General features: G+C 41.0%; 2 protein-coding genes across 12 annotated transcripts in view; one reads left to right on the forward strand and one right to left on the reverse strand.

Moving 5' to 3' along the window:
* Positions 1-9,997, reverse strand: part of KATNIP (katanin interacting protein) — a 60,328-nt gene extending 50,331 nt beyond the window's left edge. For 5 of the 6 annotated variants that reach the window (XR_009968664.1, XM_062639449.1, XM_062639448.1 and 2 more), the window contains exons 1-5: positions 9,898-9,997; positions 8,857-8,933; positions 8,221-8,390; positions 3,652-3,737; positions 818-952 (exon numbers count right to left, since the gene is read on the reverse strand). Coding sequence is in view for 5 of the 6 variants with exons in the window: in XM_062639449.1 (XP_062495433.1) it covers positions 818-952; positions 3,652-3,737; positions 8,221-8,390; positions 8,857-8,933; positions 9,898-9,951 (522 nt within the window). In the remaining variant the exon portion in view is untranslated. The remainder of the gene's footprint in view (positions 1-817; positions 953-3,651; positions 3,738-8,220; positions 8,391-8,856; positions 8,934-9,897) is intronic. The other variant, XM_062639451.1, reaches the window with a different exon arrangement.
* The window catches only part of GTF3C1 (general transcription factor IIIC subunit 1), a 41,613-nt gene continuing 32,025 nt past the window's right edge, over positions 9,950-19,537 (forward strand). For all 6 annotated transcript variants that reach the window (XM_062639440.1, XM_062639443.1, XM_062639442.1 and 3 more), the window contains exons 1-7: positions 9,950-10,170; positions 10,848-11,057; positions 11,218-11,394; positions 14,276-14,419; positions 14,980-15,076; positions 15,538-15,661; positions 18,898-19,056. In XM_062639440.1, the coding sequence (XP_062495424.1) occupies positions 9,950-10,170; positions 10,848-11,057; positions 11,218-11,394; positions 14,276-14,419; positions 14,980-15,076; positions 15,538-15,661; positions 18,898-19,056 (1,132 nt within the window). The remainder of the gene's footprint in view (positions 10,171-10,847; positions 11,058-11,217; positions 11,395-14,275; positions 14,420-14,979; positions 15,077-15,537; positions 15,662-18,897; positions 19,057-19,537) is intronic.

Here is a 19,537-nt window from a genome sequence, read left to right on the forward strand (position 1 = left end):
TAGAGTTAAAAAAAAATCCTAAGCTCAAAAGCAATATAGGAAAGGCTAGGAAAAAATGCTTGGGAAGTTTGTCTGATGTCAGTGGTAAGATGTATAGACAGTTTCATACATAGATGTTACCCCAGTACCCAGAAAAGCTTTATTGATGTCATTAATTGGTTAGTCAGAGAAACAGTCATAAATTTTTGTTCATTTATTCCTTTTTTTTTTTTTGGGGGGGGGGGGGCAGAGATAGGAGGTTTGTGAAGTGTGCTGGAACAAACTACAATTAGTACTCAAGTGGAAGGCTGAACTATCAAACCATGGAGTCGATACAAAAACAACTCTTGATGGAAAGCAACTGTACTGACTATAGTATTTTTAAAACTTCACTCTGACTTTTGTTAGGTAAAACAATGACACACCACAATTTCAGCACATTATTCAAAACTAACCTAAACCCAGAAAAACTTGCTGTTTAGGCTTTCTCTGACCTGACAGCCAAGAGTGCCATTCATTATGGTGTATAACCATTAAGTGAACTGGAAAAGTCTTCTTGCATGAGATACCTTGGTTCTAGCCAACAGAGACAATATTCTACCGCTTTAAAATGGGACTTAAGATATTATAGAGTATTGCTAACTGAGGTTAGATCTTCAAAGTAATTTTACTTTGGTTTTTAATTTTTTACTTATGTCACATCTCGTTAATGTAAGATCACCTTGTGAAAGAAACTCTATATGCCAGGTTTCAATGCTCTAGTCAAGACTGATACTGAGGACCATTCACATTTCAGTTGACACTACCATGAACAATAGAAGGCAACTGCCAATTGTACCTGGGAGTAAGGGAGAGGATCATCACCATTTGTCTCCACATTCAAGCTTTCATACGGTTCAAAATCCTCAGAGTACTCAGGAGGAGGTTTAATGCGGAGTTTAGTCCCCTTTTCTGTTTTAATCTCCACAGTTTTCTGTTAAAAGCAGCATTCAAAGAAATTAGACATCTTTTGTGCTACCAGCAGTACAAAAAGAATAATCATCACATTTTACATAACAATATCTGGATCAAGTGATGCTTTTCCCCTCTGTTCCATAGAAGGTTTCTGTCCTCCCTGAGCTCACCTTTGGGCCCCTATGTTACAGCTTAACTGCACTAGTCAGACGTCTCACCTGCTGCTGCTATCCCCAGAGTGGGTCAGGCCCAGCAAACATCATGCATTTCACACCAAACTGAGTGCCCATCGGAGTTCACCCCCTCACCTCAACAAGTAAGTGAAAAACTGATACGACTAGGGACATAGCAATCAAGAAAGCAGCTGCAGTGGAATCACTTCAAGCAGGCATGTAAAGAAGTGCTGGTGGAACAACCTTATGGCAAAAGCTCTCACGCCTCTTCTGGGGAATCGGTGTGCTTGGCTGCCTCCCTGAAATGCATCTACACTGATGGAGAACACAGGGAAACAAACAGGAGGAGTCAGAAGCTTGTATCCAGTTACAGGGTATGACCTCATTGGGATCACAGAGATACGGTGGGATAGCTTACAAGGCTGAAGTGTTGTGACAGATGAATACAGGCACAGACTCTTTAAGAAAGGCTGAGAAGGTGAGAAGGAATTACCACCCTTTATGTGTGCGAGAGCTGGAATGTACAGAGTTCTGCAAAGAAGAGGTCAGGAGACAGTCAAAACCAGCGGGCAGACAGCATGGGTGCTGTTATAGGAGGTATCTGTATGGACCTCCTTATCAGAAAGAAGTAGATGAGGCCTTCCTCAAAAAGGTGGGACCCTTTTTCTCATGGAGTACTTTAACACACCTGTTGTCTGCTGGAAAGACAACATAGCAGGGCTCAAGCAATCTATCTAGGAGATCTTTAGAGTGCACAGAGGATTAAGAAGCCAACAAGCACAGATGCTCTGCTGGAGATGCTGGGAGAGCTGGGACTCTTCAGCCTGGAGAAAAGAAGGTTCACGGGCGGGGGTGTGTGTCATCAAAGTGTATAAATTCCTGGCAGGTATCTGCTCACTGATAGGACAAGAGGTAATTGAACATAGATAACAAAAGTAAAAAAACCAACCAAACAACAAAAAAAAAACAACCCACAAATCCAAACTCAACATGAAATTCCATCTGAACAGAAGAAAAAAAAATACTGCGGGGTGATCAAACACTGGAATGCCTGAGCACAGGGAGTGGTCCAGATGAACTCAGTAGTTCCTTTTCAAGCACAATAATTCTGTGATTCTGTAATGTCTGTGTATGAAAATGGCTACTTGAAGTAACTGTGGGTTTTTGAAGACGTGTTACTCTTGTGTATATGAGGGGAATATGTTCTGCCATAAGCATTCAAGCACAAAGACTTCTTTGCCTTTGTAAATGTCAGACACAGCTGTGAAAGTCATTCAAATTAACTTGTTTTACTTCATAATTAGGATGCAATAAAAGTATGCACACTGTCAGTTAATTCGAGCATGGCTGAAGAGGGGTAGAAGATTTGAGAAACTCATCTTTCTGTACCACAGAATTATCTGGTTTTCCCCACTTTTGAATTCTGTTGCAGACAACAGAAGAGGACTATTTCACTAAAGGTAACATGTGATCCAGAAGTCTGTGCATCGATTCTAAACTTAGTTATCTGGTGTTCATACACTCCTCTAACATTTTGTAACTGCCAGGAGCAGAGATATCCTAAGGCAGCCTGGCTTTTGATAGAATGTGCTCTTCAATAAGTCTGTCTTGCCACCTTATAGCATACCTTAACACAGCTTACGTTTGATGTTTGAACATGAGCTCCTAGCTGAGAAAATTAATTCAGCTAAGCAGTAAGGGTGACAAGTAATGCAGCCTTGAAACTTGAATATGCAATATTTGCTGAAAGAAAACCTGCATGATATGAACACTTGATCTGCAGTGACACAGACCCCTGATCCCCAGTCACTCAAGCACGGATCTGATATCCAGCCAGGGCAATTGCTAATCAGGGTAATTATTTAGGTGACATGTCTCAGTTGTTCAGAATTCATATTCAGGACAGTTTAAGTCAGATCCTTCTTTAGGCCAGATGGAAAAAAAGGAACATTGATGTTTCTCCAGGGAACCAATAACTGTGTGCCTAATGGCTTCAAATTTCTTATGCACAGGGACCGTATTATCTATCGGCAGGGACTTTTATTATCTACATGCATTTTCCTTTCTTCTCATCTACGAGAATCTGTCACAAAGTACAACTCAAGCTATACAAATTACACCTCTGTGCCCCTAAATACTATTGCAGGATGCAAAACAGCAGTGACAGGCAGGGATATTTCTCCAAAATAAGTTTCTCTGCCCTTTGCACTAAAATTCTCTAGGCTTGCCATCAGAGATGTCAAGCAGCGGCTGTTCTGCTGGAGGACAGATTGAGCCAGTCAGGTCAAGGCTATAGAGGTTTCTATTACAGTCATCACTGAAACCAGATCCTTTCAATGAGATTCACCTCTTCAGGCTTCAAAGTGGACACAAAATTGGTCATGATTATCATTTCACATTGTCACTTAGTATCCATACCAAACCAAGATGCAGATTCTACAATAGTCCCACTACCCACTATCTACTAGTTGCAATCAATTCCCCCTAAAATTATTTACTATATAAGAATTAGTTCAGAGATGCATTCTTTCAAGCTGTTTCTTACCTGAAGCCAACCTCTGCGTTGTATTTTCCTTGGTACAGTCTGTACGCTGTGTTCTCGCAAATCTCTCTCTTTTATCTGGGCTGCTTCTTCAGAACAGAGACAAGACAAAACAGAAATACAGTATCTGACAATATATATCTTAGTTTGCATTCTTTTCTTTCCCCCTTCAACACACCCCCCACACCCCCCAGATAAGAACAGAAAAGTCCTTGACATGTGAATGGTATCAACAACTGAAAAGGCAATCCACTTCAGATATTGGCTAGTTGTGTATTAGTAGCAGGAGTCTTGAACCTCTTCAGGGACAGTCATCATCATGTGTATTCCAGAGAATAAATTGTTTCAACATACATTAGTTTAACAGCAAGTGAAGCCCCATGTTCATTGATACAGAAGGGTAGAATTATGTTCTAGAATAGGGGTACACATCATTCATTCTAACTCCTAGCTGGGTATACAGTAACCTGTCTCAGGAAGCCAGCTGATCCCAGAACCCATGCTATTGAAGGCAGACTCTGACAGACAGGTCCTGGTGAACAATAAGTGATGTGCTGGGTTTACAAAGGAATACTATGTGTTTACTTGCAAACTAAAGAAACATAAGAGACTGGCAAATTAAACAGAATGTATTAGGTATGATACTGTGCAGAGAAGAGTTTTTCCTGTACAAGTGAAGGACGTACAGTAAGTGTATTCTATAAGTGAAAATAAAATACGTGAAGGACAAATAATCATTTTCATTCATTTCTAAGGCAAGAAAAAATTGGTTCCAGAACTTCTGCAAAAATTCTGTGCATGGTCAAGGAGAACTAAGGGTTCCTGTACTGGAAATGGTCCCAGCTTACAGTGGAACAATGTTTTTTTGAGAAGATACGTTGATTGAGACAAAGAGACAAGCATCTTGCAGGACACATCAGAACCCTCAATGGAACAAGGACATCATTAACACTCTCAAGAGCATCCTAAATAAAGGCATCTTATTTCCTCCTATGCGCAAGGCAGATTTACAGCTTCCATTTCTTCTCAGTGGAGAAAAACAGCTGATGCAAAACCTCTTTTCTTTAAGCCATCATTTAATGGTCACCCTAAGCCAGCAGAAACTGGCACTACCAATAAAAGAAGCAGTCGTCCTATGTAGGTCACAGACTCACAGAAAGATTTAGTTTGGAAGGAACCTCTGGAGGTCACCTAGACCAACCTTCCATTCAAAGCAGGGCTTACTTCAAAATTAGATCAGGTTGCTCATTACAACTTTCAATACCACATTTTCTATTTGTGTTGGACAACCCAAAACACACCTGTGCAGTGAACCGTTCAGAGAATTCACATGGGCAAGTTTTAACTGAGGAAAAACATAAAAGAAAGACCACTTTTTATTGCAGTCACTTGTGCAATCTGGTTTACCATGAGACTGCACAAATGCTAGTACAAGCAGATACAATAGGCACAGGGCAGGACCATTCTTGTGGGAACAGGGTATGACTGTCTATTTAGAGTGATCATAAAATTACAGAGCAAGAAAAATGAGATGTTCTACTGCTTCAGCACAAAGCATATCTCTTAGGCCTGAAACAGGACTAAGAACAGAGGGGAAAAGGAATGGACTGCTCCAAGAAAGAAAAACAGCCCTTCCAACTAGAGGTCCTGCTACTCCATTACACTATTCTTAAGTAACTCCAGAAATACTCTGCAGTCATTAGCATTGGTGGTTATTGCTACGGGGCTCTTCTGGCACCGAGGGCGAACTGTCCTGAGATTACAATGCTAGAAGCGAGGTCTCACTCAGTCACTGCTTTGGGACAGAATTAGAAACATCTTTCACCTCCTAAGCAATCTGTCTCTTCTAAGCAATGTCCCAGAAGGCTACACACATGTGCTACAAACTTAAGTAGGAAAAACGGACAGGGTAGGTCTTATGCTACCACTGCTGAGTATGTGGTTCTCAGAACTGCGTATTTTGTGATGGTTTCATGTCACCAGGTTTCTCTAAACCAGGAAAAACAATAGCTCCCAAGCAGAAGTTGATGCAGCTGAACTAATCATCTGTGCTATAACATTACTTTAGAACAAAAAAATCGTTCTCATGCGGTGGATGAGATTTGAATACCAACCACTGCCTGTTTCAGCATACAAAACAGGCTCACTGGTGTCATTCCCTTGGAGACTTGAGCTAACAGTGCTTATTCTAGTAGCCAAGAACTGAGTAGTACATCATCAAAATACTACTTGTAATCAAATGAGATTCCATGCTATTCTTAACCACATGTTTGTGACCACACTGACATTCACTGGAAGTACACAGATGGTTGTGAAACTATGCCTAGGTTACACACCCAAAGAAGTAACAGTATACCTAGAGACAAGCTTCACTACCTTAGAAGCCCATCATTTACTTTAATTCAATTACTAAGCCTAAGTAAATGCAAAAAGTTGATTAATCACTATTATCATCAATGACTCCTAGGGAACACAAAGAAAATAGTCCAGACAAATATGTTTATGATGACACTTTCAGGAACCGCAAGAAGGGATCTGTGCCCATTCTGTATTACCAAGTATCACACATTCCTAATTTTTCAGAGAAGACTAATCCTATAGATGGATGCTTTAGAAGTAATAAATGATGCAATAACTCTCATGGAAGATGGATAGGGGAGAAAATTTAGTGCTGTATTTCAGCTAGAAATCATTTCTGTAAGTAAAATCATATTCAGTCATGGAGAAGAAATGCCTAGAAGTGAAACAGACCACAAACTGCTAAGGTACTACCCCCAGGCAAGAAACTTATACAGATCACCACTGACTCCCACTCTGGACTCTGGTGGCAAAATCGAACAGAAGAAGAAAAATGACAGGATGATGATTCAGTTGCTATCTCTCACTGCAGCTACATGTGTTTAAAATACACATGTATTTTTCTAAAAAAAAAAAAAAAAATGCTGGATAGCTGAGAAACAGCAAAACACTGAATTCTCTTTTACAGAGATAATGCTACTGTCTCTAAAATACACATGTGGATGGTGAAACAGCAAAACACTGAATTCTCTTTTACAGAGATAATGCTACTGTCTCTACGTTGGTGGAGTTGAGGAAAGGAACAGAGACTGCCACTGAAGTCTTTAAAGGTCCCTAAGACACAATGAAGTACTCCACCTCAACAGACTCAAATGGCATAAAGCAACCATAAAAAATAAACAACTTTAGTTAAGCTTAGAGGTAACAGCTACATAGCAGAACTTTAAGAGGAAATCTCTTTTGACAGAGTTCAATTACAGCTGCTGCCACAATGCCCCTGAACAATTTTGGACCAAAAAAGTCAAAGACACTGTTTTACACCCTCTGTAGTTACCTAAACATATATCCCAGGATACCAATGATGTCACACATCCCAATGTGATGAAGCACACAATTTCCTTAATTTTCAATATATCCCATAACATGCACTTTTTGCATCATTACACAAATTTTTCCTTTCATGCAGCACAGTGAAACCAGGTGACTATATGATTCCTTACCACCACCCTGTATAGCCTGCAAGAAATTATATAGCAGTCAGCTAAGCCTGAACACACTTAAATGTGAAAGCAAACAGTATGTAAAAGAAAGAGATGCTGAAGTTAGAGTAACTGTTAGAACCATTACTAAAAGTCAGTTTCTAGTATTGTTGAGATTAATGAATTTTCAATTGTAACAAGTTATCACACAAGTAACCTTTGAAACCCTTTATCTTCATTTTAAGTGAAAATAAAGCTTAACCAGCCACTACCTACGCAGCAACAGATTAAAAATATACAGCCTAAAATAGGCTGATTGTAGCAAGCGTGAGGATAACAGACTAAGGCTGGTAAACTGCTTTACATAGGGATTTAATAAAATCAACTTTATTTTCATTATATTAAATAGATTACAAGGCCTTCATACATGCAAAATTATTCCTGTCACGACACTGTTCTCTATGACAGACTTAAATTAGAAACAAAACCCACATTTTTAAATAAAGCCAGCTAATCACTGGCAGAAAATGGTAATTTTTTTTACTTCAAATATTTAAATAAAGCTTAGCTGTCTTTTTCTGACAACTATTACAGTTTAAACATGATTTATGAGCTTAGTGCAGCTATTACTGGATATAACTTGATTATAGTCTGTGTCATCAAATGTAATTTGTCTACAGGACAGCAGACTTAGAGAACACTGAAGTCCACCAGATTTTAAAGCCTATTAACAGTGTTATATGTCAAAGAAAGGTTTAGCATCATGGGACACTGACAATTTATACACATTTCTAATTTTCGAGCTTTAGTTATAACTGTTTAACAAATAGAGAAGCAGGGAAGTTAAATTTTGGAATTAGTCAGGGATCAACTGAGAAATTGATAGGGTATTGCAGACACCACCTCTTATGTACAATCAGCTTAAGGACTCTGATAAGAGTCCCATGGAATTTCATTTCACCAAGCTCAAATGCTGCTTTTACTTTATCATAGCCTGACCAGTAACCTCACCAACTGAACTACAGCTCTGATGAGTAAATGTTTAAAATCTCTGAAAAACTTTCATGTAACTCACCATTTGTCCTGGTGGTCTCAGTCTCATTTTTAAGGCAGCCATGTGATTTGATTTTTCTGCGGTAATTTCTCCGCTCTGAATTAGCTCCATTCAGATACAGAGAAAATCCTCTTTCTAACTGCTCCAGTTTGATTTGTAGGGGATCCTTTCTTTTTAAACGTTCCAGTAACCTGAAGTAGAAAGGATAATATAATTCATCCTTATGCAGTGCAGTGCACAGATAAGCATGCACATAAAGTCAGATATGGTTTGATGACACTTTGACGATATGATGTCCCAAAATCATATGACGTCCCAAAACCAAAAAATGTTTCCAGTTCACAAGACAAAAGCCTTCCCTCTAAGCCATAGGAAAAAAAAAAAAAAACAAAACCTATTTTATTAACAAATTTGTCTATATTTTCATGTATGCTGAAAAAATATTGTGATCTCTTCTAGACATAAGAACTTTGATGTACTTGGCAAACAAAGAAAAGAGAATTACAAAATGCTTTTTAGGCACAGTTAGTCAGACTTTGCACCACAAGTTTGAAAAACAAGTTCTTAAACTAACTTTCACAACTGCTGATATTAGATACTGTATTAGGGCACAACAGACATTACATACTCAATGGTGGTAACAATTCCGTATCTTACCGGTTTCTCTGCTGAAGGGATATTAAATATTCGTCATGTTTTTCATCAAAGTCAGTCACCATGTCCTTAATATAAAACTGAAATAAGAATTTAATTGTCACACTTAAGCATAGAAATTATCTGTTATAGAGTACTACTGGCTTTGTATCCTCAATAGACATGAATGCCATAAACTGAGACAAGTTCGTTCTACAAAGCATAAAATCATCAGTGCAGCGAACTAAATTCCTGTAGAGGAAACTTTATTTGTTTTACATATTTTTCAGAACACTTCACCATCTACTAAATAGATAAAAATATGAGTTTATATTCCATGAATTGACAATCAAGTCAATTACGGGGCACAAGCTGAAAGGGGCATGCCCAAAGTTCAGCTGTAGGATGATTTTCCTGAATTGTTTCTGCTCATAAGGTTAGTCAATTCTAGAACTGTGTTAACTCTATTAATTAATTATTATTCATTCTAGAGGCTGTATACATTTAAATTGTTTAATAAAATATTTTCCCTTGCTTGCCGTTCAGGAAAATGAACTTTTCCAGCAATCCCCACCAATTATCCCAGAGTAACTGCTGCAACTTGTGGTAGGGTGCCCTCTTACACACTCAGAAGCTTAAACTTGCCACCAGACCGTTCAATTTACTTCTGCACAAAACCGAACAAAACCAAAAAACCCACGACCGAACAAAAAAAAAGTAAACAAATGAAAAAAAAAAAAAAAAAAAAAAACAAACGACAAACCAGCAACCAAACCCCCCTCTAAACATACTCGATCTCTTACCGACTGCAGTACTGCCCGTCCCGCGGCCCGGCTGAGATAACGCAGTGTGCGGGCTGGTCTAACAGCACTCCCGATCCACAGAGCAGGGCCGCACGTCCCGCCCGCCTGCGCTGTACCTGAGCAGAGCCGGCACAGCCCCGGGCCCGGCAGGAACGGGAGCAAAGCCCCGCCGGGCACAGAGCCAGCCGCGACTCGTCGAGGGGCTAACCGGGCCAGGCCAGACCCCGCCGCCGCGGCCCTGTTTGAGTGTTTCCTTGGTTACCGTCGCGGAGGTGATCTCACTTCCTTCGCGCGGCCCGGAAGCCGTGGCGGACATGGAGGCGTTATGGGCAGTGCTGGACGAGGTGGCTCTGGAGGGCCTGGACGGGATCACCCTGGGCGCGCTGTGGTACCGTCTGGGCACCCGCTCGCCGCCCTTCCCGCTGCCGCTGGAGCCCGCCACGCAGCAGCTCCTGTGGGCCGCGCTCAGCGCACAGCCCGGTGTCAGCTTCTACCTGCTGCCGCTGGCGCGCCCGCCGCTCCGCCTGCACGACCGGTGAGGGCCGCGCCGGGGGACTGTGCTCCCCTCCTGCCGATCCGCGCTGCCGCGCTTCCCTTGTCCCGCTGGGCTGGGTGCCTCACGGGGAGGGCTCGCTTCTTTGCGGGGTTCATCGGGCCTGGTTGGTTACTCGGCCGCCCCGGTGGCTGCCCGTGCCGCCTCTGCTCGTTCCCCGGAGCCGCTTGGGTTTAGCTGAAAGAACGCCGAAGTGGGCTGGGTGGCGGCAGGCAGAGAGGAGCGGGGGTTTGAAGCCTGCTCTGTAGGAGACCTGTGCAGGAGTCCTGGCTAGATTTCTGATCAAATAAGTTGTCAAATTACTATTTGCCCCTTATCCACAGGGAGGATTTATGGCCTAGTTCATCAGCATGGATGTACCTGTTGTTTTCTGCATCTAGTATCTATATGTGTCTTGTATTCCCACCATTTAAATATCCTTGGATTTTTGAAGATTGGATAATGTATTCCCCTTCTCCTGCTTCATACACTCTGCCTACTGATAAGGTTTGGTCGTGCTCGAGGAGTGCAGCTCTGCACTTTGTGTTTTTCCAGCTTTGAGGTTTCAAAAGAGTTTCATTTTCCCAAGATATTTCACAGAGATATCAGCATTGTTTGTGTTATATTTCGGTTCCAAAGTCCTCTTTCTCGGTTAAATGTTGGCTCTGCTTTCATTTCAGATATGAAGAAATAGACCTTGAAACAGGAATACTAGAAACCAAAAGAGATCCTGTTCCTTTGGATGATATTTATCCTGTCCACATGATTTTGGATAATAAAGATGGCATCCAGGGTTCCTGCCAGTATTTTAAAGAGAGAGTAGATATCACTGATCAAATAAGGAGGAAGGATTTGCAGCCTTGTTATACTTATGTAGAAGCTATTGAAAAGTGAGTGAAATTTTTGTGTCTATAAAGGTTATTAACTTCAGTTTTAAAATTTAGCCCTCAGTCTGTGCAGATTATATCAAGAGTGGTGTTTGGGGGGTAAGTGATCTCTCTGTTTTTATTGCACTAATAATAATTTATTACTTTCCCTACTGTTTTGTAGATGGGGAGAGAAGCTAGTCATTGTTGCTTCCCAAGACCAGCGTTATAGAGCTTTGATAGGCTGGGAGGGGGACCCTGACTTAAAGCTCCCAGACTTCTCCTACTGTATTCTGGAGCGTTTAGGCCGTGCTAGGTGGCAAGGAGAGCTTCAGAGGGACCTTCACAGTGGGGCTTTCAAGTAAGTTTATGTCTTGCTATACCAATGAAAACAAAGCTAATAAGTTTCCACTGGCTGTCTGTAAAGATCTGTCCACTTAAGACTTCCTATGTATTGATTTAAACTCTTGTTTGTATTTATAGTGTCTCATCCTTACTACCAGAAGCACTGGGTTGTTAGAGCTTGTATTGCTTAAAGCGTACAGATCTCTTCTTGAGTTCATTATATTACCAGACATTTTTTCATGGAACCAGAGATCATCTGTTGGGTTAATACACGTTTCTAATTTGTAGAAGTTCTTGCTTTCTCTAAATCACTTTTTCTTCAAACTTGGGTGAAATGATGGTTTTCATTTACTTTTCTTAAGGCATCTTATCCTGCCCAAGTTCTGAAGAAATTCTTTGTCCCCAGAATTTGTGCTGTGTAACATAGAATCACAGAATAGTTAGGGTTGGAAAGGACCTTAAGATCATCAAGTTCCAACCCCCCTGCCATGGGCAGGGACACCTCACGCTAAACCAGGTCACCCAAGGCTCTGTCCAACCTGGCTTTGAACACTGCCAGGGATGGAGCATTCACAACTTCCCTGGGCAACCCATTCCAGTGCCTCACCACCCTTATAGTAAAGAATTTCTTCCTTATATCCAATCTAAACTTCCCCTGTTTAAGTTTTAACCCATTACCCCTTGTCCCATCACTACAGTCCCTAATGAAGAGTCCCTCCCCAGCATCCCTATAGGCCCCCTTCAGATACTGGAAGGCTGCTATGAGGTCTCCACACAGCCTTCTCTTCTCCAGGCTCAACAGCCCCAACTTCCTCAGCCTGTCTTCACACGGGAGGTGCTCCAGTCCCCTGATCATCCTTGTGGCCCTCCTCTGGATTTGTTCCAACAGTTCCATGTCCTTTTTATGTTGAGGACGCCAGAACTGCACACAATACTCCAGGTGAGGTCTCACAAGAGCAGAGTAGAGGGGCAGGATCACCTCCTTCGACCTGCTGGTCACTCTCCTTTTGATGCAGCCCAGGATACGGTTGGATTTCTGGCCTGCAAGCACACACTGAAGCCGGCTCATGTTCATTTTCTCATCAACCAACACCCCCAAGTCCTTCTCTGCAGGGCTGCTCTGAATCTCTTCTCTGCCCAACCTGTAGCTGTGCCTGGGATTGCTCCGACCCAGGTGTAGGACCTTGCACTTGGCATGGTTAAACTTCATAAGGCTGGCATCAGCCCACCTCATAAGCGTGTCGCAGTCCTTCTGGATGGCATTCCTTCCCTCCAGCATATCAACCGAACCACACAGCTTGGTGTCATCGGCAAACTTGCTGAGGGCGCACTCAATACCACTGTCCATGTCACCGACAAAGATGTTGAACAAGACCGGTCCCACACTGATCCCTTAGGGCCACCACTTGTTACTGGTCTCCAGCTGGACATTGGGCCATTGACCACAACTCTTTGCATGCAGCGATCCAGCCAGTTCTTTATCCACTGAGTGGTCCATCCATCAAATTGATGTCTCTCCAATTTAGAGACAAGGGTGTCGTGTGGGACAGCGTGGAACGCTTTACACAAGTCCAGGTAGATGACATCTACTGCTCTACCCCTGTCCATCAGTTCTGTAGCCCCATCATAGAAGTCCACCAAATTGGTCAGGCAGGATTTCCCCTTAGTGAAGCCATGCTGGCTGTCACCAAGCACCTTGTTGATTTTCATGTGCCTTAGCATGCCATCCAGGAGAATCTGCTCCAAGATTCTGCCAGGCACAGAGGTGAGACTGACTGGGCTGTAATTCCCTGGGTCATCCATTTTCCCCTCCTTGAAAATGGGGGCTATATTTCCCTTTTTCCAGTCATCGGGAACTTCACTTGACTGCCATGATTTCTCAAATATCATGGCCAGTGGCTTAGCAACTTCATTCACCAGCTCCTTGAGACCCGCAGGTGGATTTCATCAGGTCCCATGGACTTGTGCATGTTCAGGTTCTAAAGATGGTCTCGAACCAGATCCTCTTCTACAGTGGGCCCAAGGTCTTCATTCTCACAGTCCCTGCATCTTCCTTCCAAGACTTGGATGGTGCGGTCGGAGCCTTTGCTAGTGAAGACTGGGGCAAAGAAGTCATTAAGAACCTCAGCCTTCTCCAAATCCAGGGTAGCCAATTCTCTTTATAGCTTCCAGAGAGGGCCCACGTTGTCCCTAGTCTGTCTTTTATTCGCAGCATCTTCCTCTATTACCTGAACAGCAGCCTGAGTTACCAGCTCCCAAACTAGACCATGTATTTTGTGGATGGAGGAGCATTACAGAGCCTCTTCAGGAATTCCTGGTATTGGAGTGCTGGAGCATATTAGCATTGCTGCTAAGGATTCACTGCTTTTAGGAGATGAAGCTTGTAAACCACACTGGCATTCTTTTTTTTGCCACTTAGGAAGCTCTTTTAGGTAACTAAGATGATGGGTGCAGAGGGGAAGTATTTTGTGGGAACTTTTCTGTCAGTTCAGTTGCCTAAGACAGCTCAAAATGGAGTGAGATGAATATCAAAGTTATTGCAAGGGGGGCTGTGATTGTAGTGTAGCTGGATTTAGGAGAGGATGGAGAAGGAGGGCGTGGGACTACAATAATGGTTCAGCTGTCTCATTAAACCATGCCATGACACTGATTATGCATAGGGACTGTAGGTTAAAACTGGAGGTATTTCTCTGTGTTTAATTGGATTAACTATGAAAATCAGTTCCACAGGTTATCTTAATTTTGGCAGTTCCTAATTTTGAGATTGTCTTTTTGACAATTAACATATGTTGCCAAGACCATAGGTAATTTAGTTAAAGTGTTTTGGAATTAGAATTAATTAGAATTGATTTGCAGAAGTTCCTATGCCTATAGATATCTTGCCATCTTTTCTTTAGAGTGGATGCTGGAAAAATTCATTATCACCGAAGAGTATTGGACAGAAATGGTCTCATAACAATGCAGTCCCACGTCATAAGACTACCAAGTGGATCACAGCAACACTCAATTCTTCTGCTTCTGACTCGCTTTCATGTTGATAGGTATGTGCCAGTCAGGTGTTTTAAAGATCTCCTGACTAGATTGTGACCTTTTATGATGATGGAAGATTGCTCTGTTGTCACAGAACCATCACAGTTTCCTGCTATTGACTCTTCTCAATTTCTTCATTACCTCCTTTTCTGAATGCTGGACAGTTTAAAACTTACTTGTCTTGGAGCTGTATACAGTAAGGGGATTCTAGTTCCTCTCACCTTCCTGCATAAACCTAACTCTTCATATTGTGGCACTAACCTTTCTGTTAATTTTGTGTGTTCTCACTTCACATGCATTTCTAATAGATTTTTTTGTTTTCCTGTCTTCGTTATGATTAAAACTTGTACTTCTGTGGATTGCCAATGAAGCAACAGCCTGGGATAGTCACTGTTACCTCAGTTGAAGTTTCTTCTTAGTGCTATTCACAGAAGGAAAAACCCTGTAATTTCTAAAACCATCTGAGAACACTTCAGCATACTTTCCCTAGCGAGTGACCTTTTGTAAAGGTACAACTCATGTTTATAAAGCTTGTATGCATGCTTACATGTAAAATCATTTTCTTGGTTAGGAGGAGCAAATACGATATTCTGATGGAGAAACTCTCAAGTATGCTAAGTGCTCGTTCAAACCAGATGGAGACATTAGGAAACCTGAGGGAAGAACTGGTGAGATTCATTATCTTTCAAATTCTCACTAATGTAGAATCGTGATGATAGGTATCAAAGGCAGTGATTTGTACTGCCTGATTTTTTAAGTTGCACAAAATTTGGAGGTAAAATATTAAAAGAAGGATCTTAAAAAGCTACTAGATCAAGTTGCTGTTTGTCATAAGGAAGGAGTTCTGTTCAATCCACAGATTCAGAAAAGTTCGTCAGTGGATATCATTATGCAGTTCTGACTTGCAGTGCTGCTGCTGATTTGGACAGTAGAGTCAGAGGGTAGAACACACTCCAGAAGCCTCTTGTGCTCTGCCTGGTGTCTGCACTAGCAGGATTTAAGATCCTTCTTTAATATCCTACTCCACAATACTGTGATATAAGAAGAGGCAGTATGAATGTCTTTGATACTAATCACCTACAGGTGAGACTTTGGCTACAATGACTTTTGTCATTTCTCTTTGTGTTAGGGTCTTTGTGAAAGAACCTTCAAACGTCTGTATCAATATATGATGAATGCTGGCCTAGCCAAGGTAGTATCCATCCCATTACGAGACATACACCCTGGTGGAGGACCCTACAAGACAAAGAAAGGTAGCTAGAATCATGTCTTTGCTTTCTTTTTTGTGTAATTACATTGATACCATTCTATCTATAAGCTTCAAATATTAAAAGATGTGTAAGTGAAAATCTGCCTATGCAATTAATATGGAGAAATGTATTAATAAAGCTAGAATACTGCAGCCCACTTGAATTAGGCGTTTGTTCCAGGTTTTTAAGAAATGACTGGAGTCAAGTTTGCTGTATATCAGCTTAAGCTGTTTCAGTTGATTGCGACTCCTAATAAAACTGCTTACACCAATACAGAGAGCAGGAACAAAGAACAGTCTGCTGACCTTTCTGGAGGTTTGCAAGAACTGCTGATAACTTCCAAACATGTAGTGGAAAGACAAAGATGAACAGAAAAATATGAAGAGAGGAAACTAAAGAGAGCAGCTGCTCTCAGAAAAACATGCAGATAAAACTTGCATGGGGAAAAAACTACAGGAAGTAATTACAAAAAGCATGAGGAAGGATAGTATCACCAATTCAATTAATACTAAAGGAAATCTAAATCAAATCTTTAATTACAGAAAATCCCAAGAGTCAGATTTTCAAGAGTTAAAAAGAAAATAGTCTAAAATAGTGTGTGTTTTTTTCAGAGATGAACTATTTGTGAAAATAAAAAAAGAATCTGATATGAACTAAATATTGCAAATTGCATAGGAGTGATCATAAAGGAAGAAGTACAAGTGTCAATAAAAATATGAGCACTTTGAGAAGACAAAAGTGATGCCAGTTACAAAGACTTGTATTAAGGCTTTTGATTAAAACAACAAATTCCTTCAAATATTTTAAGTTTGAGGGAGGGAAATCCCTCTTTTTAGGGAAATTGTTTTACAGACAAATAGAAGCAACAGCCAAAAGTAGGTACAGCTTCTAGCATGGTTCATAAAGAAATCTGTCACTTCATACTGAGTAAATAAGAGAGTGATTGAATAACTTCAGTTGGCACAAAATACGCAGGTTCATCTCCTTCCCTTGATATCAGAGGGAGTTTTACACAAGAGAATTTAAGTTCATAGTTTCAGGAAGGCAGTAGAGATCCTAAAAAAAAAATGAGAATAGATAAGAATAAAATAAAATACATGGGGAAATTATAATCTAATTTTTACAAAATACCTGTTGTACATAGTTAATGAATTCTAGTTTGAGCAAGTGTCTCAGTATACAGAGACTTGCACAACAGGGGTAGCTTTAGTCACACTGTTGAGCATAGTCATCGACAAAAAATTATTTTCTCTCTTAGACTGTCTTCGAGTGGTGTTACACCAGGTTGAATTTGGTTTTACTTCCTCACACTGACATGCAGAGATGTTCTAATGACCTGAATACACTTGCAAATAGACCACAAAAGACTAGATAGTATCCCTAAAAGAGTTTATAATCAGTAGTAAGAACATTTAACTTCCAATTAAGCTATTTACTTAAAAGACAAGAAAACACAAGTCCGTTTATAAGCTTAGTGGCAAGCCACAAAGCAGTAGATGATCCAGGTTTGTCAGAGATTGGCATGATGGCAGCTGCATTTACTACTTAAGGTCATCAGAAATATGCCACTTGATGAATCTTTCACTTGAATGGTAATTTCATCTTGCAGACTAAAAAGCTGAAAAGCCACACAAATGCCTTAAAGACCACTATGTATTAAACTGTGATGAATTAATAGTAGCTGATTTTCATTGGAGATCAAGATAGTTTAATCTCTGAAGTTATACAGGAAAGCAGATAGAAATATGTGGAATGCACTCAGGATGACAGCAGAACATTTGCTATAGGAAGCATGTTATTAGCGAGTAAAAGCTAGAGTAAAAGGAATTTGTGTTTTGCTTTGTGGGTTTGGTTTGGTTTTTTGGGGAAGTGGTGGGGTTTTGTTTTCAAATACTGCTTCAAGTGAAAACTAGTAGGCTGTAGAAATACAGAGGGCATAATAACAGTGCCTGCAGCCCTACCACAATGTCAGCATTTAATTACTACCCTAAAACAGTGTCTTAGAATACTGGCAGGAAAAGGATTCAGATGGAGGAAAAATAATGGAATCATCTGTCCTGGTGCTCAGTCACATGGTTAAATTACTGTGGATTAACTTCATGTTGGCTAAGCCTCAGTAAGTGATCATGCATAAGATAAAATTCATTAGCTGTAACCTCAATGATTTCAGCCAAGCTTTCACCTGGCATTTTTCACAGCAGGGGAGTACAAGAGGAGCAGAGATGGCTGTAGATGTTTCCACCCACTGCTGCAGGATGAATTGGCTACTTCTGCAGTAGCTGCTGAATCACTGCAGCTTGATAAGCTGGCAGTGTGCAGTAACCTGGTTGTAGTTTACTACCAGTCTCTTAAATTGTTCAGCAGGAGCAAGGTGATGCTGATGATTGTAGGTCAGGGACCAGAATTGCTGCAGCTTGCCTGAAGTCATCTGTCACCACTCTACCCTTCTGGGGTCTCATAGAAAAGTAGGTGGAGAGTTACTACAGCACAGCAAGTGCACATTAACATGTTAAGATGTGGAATTTGGTCATGTATGAGATTCTAGTGGCTGGTGGGCAGTAGCAGGTTCTGGTGTATGCTTCCACCAACATGCATGCACACAAATACAGAAGAAGGTGCAAGGACAAACAATAAACTGACAGTTATTTTAGGTCCTGTGAATATTAAATATTGGGAACTTGCAGCAGGACTTGGTAGGGCCCACCAACTTGTACCCACTTTGATCATTTGCTGAGGAAAGGCAATCCTGTGTTAAGGAGCAGTTTTGCATCCAGGTAGCTTACTGTGTGGATTCTGTATCTTTGAATGTATGGGTTTATTTCATTATATGACTTGCATTTATAGAAAGTGAGTCTGTAGAGGGAAAAAAAGGAGTGTTCTTATACCCAGTGGGTGATCTCACGGTCACGGATGTGCTCTGAAGATGTAGTACGGTGGGTCAACAGTTAACCCTTTAATTGATTTATTTATGCTTTTGAAATTTCTCCTGTTGGGCAGCCCTAATGGTGATGTGCACATGAAGGTTTAGAGCACTTCAAATTCAGCTAGGCGGTATTTTGGCAGATTTGTATATAGGGAAAAGCTGCTGCCACCCTTTCCTAGAAATAAACAGTTGTCTTTGATCATTTGTTCCCCATTCCCCTGCTAGTTATTCATGCTGCTGAAAAATAAAATGATTTAAATACATGCACCACCCCCTGCATTTTGTTAAGAGTTGTTACTAACATTCGTGTTCACAGGGACTGATGTCATGGTCCGTTGCCTGAAATTAGTAAAGGAATTTAAAAAGAAAATGGAAGAATACCACGATGATGATGAAGAAGAGATCATCACAAAAGCTGTTCAGCCTGTGGATATTGTTTGCGAAAGGGATATGCTCACCCAGGCTTATGAGCTAAGTAGGTGATGTAGTAGGACATCCTAAGATTTTTCCCATTCCCTTCTTACTCCTTGTATGTATATAAGAAAGGAGTTTGGTGTTTTTGTTTGGGTTTGGTTTTTTTTTAAGTTCTGGTTGCTCTTTAAATACTGGGAATTGTCAAGTTTTCATGGAGAAGATTAGCTTTATGTTCAAATTAGATTGAAGCTATAGGTGCTGCCTTAGCCTTCCTGGAAGCTTACCGATACCACTCAAATAAAACAGCGTGGCAAAACCAGGATGTTGTGGTGGGCTGGGAAAAGATTCTGAAGAAAATGGTGTTCCTCCTTCTTCTATCTCTTTTCATTTCATAATGGAGAAACTAATAACTAACTATGGACAGCTGTCAGGGGAAAAATTCACCCCTGCTTTTAATCTGAAGCTATCGCCTTCAAACCTCATTCTGCTGGGGCGCTGTTTCAGGTAAAGTTGTGTTTTATGACAGTATTTGACTGTATATT

The sequence above is a fragment of the Pezoporus occidentalis genome, unplaced genomic scaffold, assembly GCF_034315485.1.
Source record: "Pezoporus occidentalis ecotype Australia unplaced genomic scaffold, CSIRO_AGI_Poc_V1 ctg60, whole genome shotgun sequence".
Taxonomy (NCBI): Eukaryota; Metazoa; Chordata; class Aves; order Psittaciformes; family Psittacidae; genus Pezoporus; species Pezoporus occidentalis.